The sequence below is a fragment of the Mangifera indica genome, chromosome 2 (assembly GCF_011075055.1).
Source record: "Mangifera indica cultivar Alphonso chromosome 2, CATAS_Mindica_2.1, whole genome shotgun sequence".
NCBI lineage: Eukaryota > Viridiplantae > Streptophyta > Magnoliopsida > Sapindales > Anacardiaceae > Mangifera > Mangifera indica.
Genome location: NC_058138.1, coordinates 2,959,814 through 2,963,520, shown reverse-complemented (window position 1 = coordinate 2,963,520; position 3,707 = coordinate 2,959,814). Strand labels below are relative to the sequence as shown.

Genomic DNA, 3,707 nt, shown 5'->3' with positions numbered 1-3,707 from the left:
ATCGCATGAGGTTTTCTCGATGACACCTCATACGATGGTTCAGGTAATTAGAACGTCATTTTGAAATAAATGTTATATCTGAATTATTTGATTATACATTTATTAATCCCGTTAAATATAACTCATACGCCTGCGCACTCGTTTAGGCACGCAGCTATATTTTCAGGATATTGATTGACGGTTATTGTATATGTTAGTTGTATTTGTATATATATTGATTTATTGATTTATATATATATATTTATATATTGATTCATTTATATGATCATAACAAATATATAGCCTTTAATAGGGTTGAATATGCATGTGATTCGATATAAGGAATTATGAAGCGTAATCGAAGGATCTTTATAGACTCAAAATAAAAAAATCAATATAAAAAGATAATATTCACAGTAACAATCAGAAACATTAGGTTTACAAAAACAGGTACAAGTACAACATTTATATTAAAATTAACATTCACGAACATTAGAGTTACAAAAACAAGTAGAAAAATAACATTTATATTAAAATTAACAAGTACAAATAACAAGTGCATTTATTTTCCATCTTTCTTCTTTCTTCCTGAACTTGATGGTACAGAACTAGGTACTGGAATAGGGCTTCTGCAGTTTTGTCTTGTATGTCCAGGTTGATGACATCGGCTACAGATAAGTTGTTCAACAACCTCTCCCTGAGAAGGCCGTCTGTTTTTATTTGTTGGACGTCCTGCACGACGACGATGCACATATGGTGGGTGGATAACAGTTGCCTCCTCCGGATGAAGCCACTCTGACTGATCTCCCAATGGATTGACTGCGTCTGCATACACTGTTCGATAAAAAACTGTGCTGTAGTATGAATGCACCCATTGAAGGCAAGTTGTAAGCTTCATATATCTGGCTACATCAATAACGTGCATGCAAGGAATCTTTGATAATTGAAATTTTCTACAAGTACATGTATGATCCGTCAGATCTACCAGGGCATCATATTGGGATTGGCCACTACCAAGAACTTGGTATCGCTCAGTTGTTATAGGACGCACTTCTAAGTTCGAAGACTTCCGTACACGTTTTGCAATCTTATCTTCAACCCAAGGTGTGACTGGACTGGTACAAGCATCTGTAAATCATATAAATATAAATTCATCTGGTTAGTAACCAAGTATAAGTTTGGTAACACACATTTATAATATAGTATAACAGTGAATATGAACTTACTAGCATGATTTCTTCTTTCATAAAACCATCGCTGTAATGTACCTCTAATGAACTCGATCAGCATAGTAATAGGTAAACCTCGAGCGTGTTTGACCAAGGCATTAAACGACTCAGCAATATTGGTAGTCATTACATTGTACCTATGGCCTGGAAAATATGCTCGTGCCCATCGATCAAAACCAACTTCATACAGGTATGCAATTGCCTCAGGGTGCAAACGGGACAGTGACTTCATGACCTATTGGAATTCAAATTCAGTGTATGCCTTGGCTGCTTTCCAGTACATCCATGCGACTTTAGCATTCTTTTTGTACTTGGACCGCATGTTACAATGGAGATGGTGACAACAATAACCGTGATGCACACCAGGGAAAACTTCAGCCAATGCAGAAAATATGCTGACATGTCGATCTGAAATGATGGCCAACTGAGGTACCTCACCAATACAATCCCGTAACTTCGTTAAAAACCAGCACCATGTGTCATGATCTTCCCTGGGACCAATCCCAAAAGCAAGCGGATATATTTGATTATTCCCATCTAATGCGACAGTAATAAATAGTTGACCCAGATATCGACCCTTTAAGAAAGCAGCATCAATACAAATAACCGGTCGAATATGATGTTGAAATGCACGGATACTACAACCGAACGCCATGTAAAAGTATTTGAATCGATCCTCCTCATCCGTTAGTATATGTGTCACCGTCCCCGGATTACAACGCTCCAAATTAAGGCAATACTCTGGCAGCAACATAAATGACTCTTCCGGTGTCCCCCTCAATGATTGAAGCGCCCAATTTCTCGCCCGCCATGCTTGTGCGTATGATATATCAATTTTATATCGGTCGGCGATATCAGCAATGATCTCCTTCGGTCGATAAATACGATCAACTAAGATGAATTTGGTCCTCAAAATTTGCCCCAAAGCTCGAGCACCTGCTTGCCTATGATGAGGTAATATCTGATTTCTGCAACATGTGTGATAGCTATCCAAACGACGTAATTCAAAGCTATCAGTTTCTCCCACCCTAACTGCCCGTGCACGCCATTTACATTCTTTGTTACGACATTCAAGAACCCATCTAAGCGTGTCTGATTTTTTCACTCTAAATTGATATCCCCTACGAAGTGCGTCTTGAGTTATTGCATCAATCACATGTTGTTTACTGGGAAATAATGTACCAACTTTTGGAGAATCAATATCCGTCGATGCTTTAGAGTTTCTAGATGTAGATGGTTGATCAGGAAAAGGTGGTAACCAATGAAATGCATCAGTAAGAACATTCCCACCAGCAAGATTTATTTCTGGAAAATAACTCGTACCTCCAATATCGTTATTACCATAGGTCTTCTCTTCAATCTCTGGTTCTTCGATTAGAATATTATGTTCAACCTTTCCATTAAATTCACTCCAGTCTGGAAAAGTTGCTTCGCCCCCATTAAGGAATTCTTCTGCGTGATACAATGCATCAACGTTAACTTCATTTATATGTGCAAAATCTTCCTCTAAGAATTCTTGTTTCGGATTGATCTGGATATTTTGCATCTCTTCTACACCAATAGTTTAATTTTCTGGATAACTGCTCGACTCACCACCTTGAAAATCTTCATTCGCTTGTTGAGTCTCGTAACTATCATCAGTAAATGTAGTTATAACAAATACTGGAACACATTCTTTGAAGAGGTTAGATAGACCGTTAAGAACCTCAACATCTTCATCATTCGAAATTTCTATCGGAACACCGTCGTCGAGATGCCTCGGTTTCATGCTTAACTGAATGTTAAATATCCGTCGATCTATACTACACTTGTCGCTCACTATTTCGATTAATTCTTCGAATGATGTGTGTTCTGGAATTTTAATCAATTTCCTATTACCTCCAACATATTTTATAACATTATCACCCTTTTCTATCCAATTTCCTCCATATCTAATTGAAGCATATCCAGCCATTTAGATTAATCCTACAATAAAATATATAATCAACATAAATAATACGGCTGAAAATAATATTTACATATGTCTATTACATAATTATTCCTATTCCATAATTCAATTATATATTGTGACTACTTAAATATATCATATTTTGTTATTAAACTTTAACAAATAATAATTTAATTTAAAAGGATAGTTTTGGTATTTAAGAGGATATTTGGGGCATTTTCGTTAAAAAATTTTAATATAAGGGTATTTTTGTTAACTCCTAGAATTTGGGGGTAAATTGTATATTGCCCAAATCAAATATATAATTAACATAAATAATACAACTAAAAATAGTATTTACAGATGTCTATTACACAATTATACCTATTTCATACTTCAATTTGACAAAATAATATTATTAAACATATCCTAATAATTTATTATATAAAATATCACATATAATTACATTATTGATAAAATAATAACGATTGAAGTAATATCATGTTATACTATACTACTATAATATTTAAAACATAACCTATCTAATTTTTATTATTTTACATATTACATAC

At 34.8% G+C, this 3,707-nt stretch overlaps 1 protein-coding gene across 1 annotated transcript; it reads right to left on the bottom strand.

The window, feature by feature from the left end:
• Positions 1–541: 541 nt before the first annotated feature.
• On the bottom strand, positions 542–1,440 carry LOC123204126. The gene is made up of 2 exons (XM_044620693.1): positions 1,248–1,440; positions 542–1,107 (listed from the first exon to the last, which is right to left on the bottom strand). The coding sequence occupies exons 1-2, from the start codon at positions 1,438–1,440 to the stop codon at positions 542–544; spliced, it is 759 nt and encodes a 252-aa protein (XP_044476628.1).
• Positions 1,441–3,707: the final 2,267 nt, after the last annotated feature.

Coding starts and splice junctions, on each gene's coding strand:
- LOC123204126 (XM_044620693.1), bottom strand. CDS start 1,440: ATGAAGTCACTGTCCCGTTTGCACCCTGAGGCAATTGCATACCTGTAT. Junction 1,108..1,247: donor GCTGATCGAGTTCATTAGAG/GTACATTACAGC, acceptor TATGATTTACAG/ATGCTTGTACCAGTCCAGTC.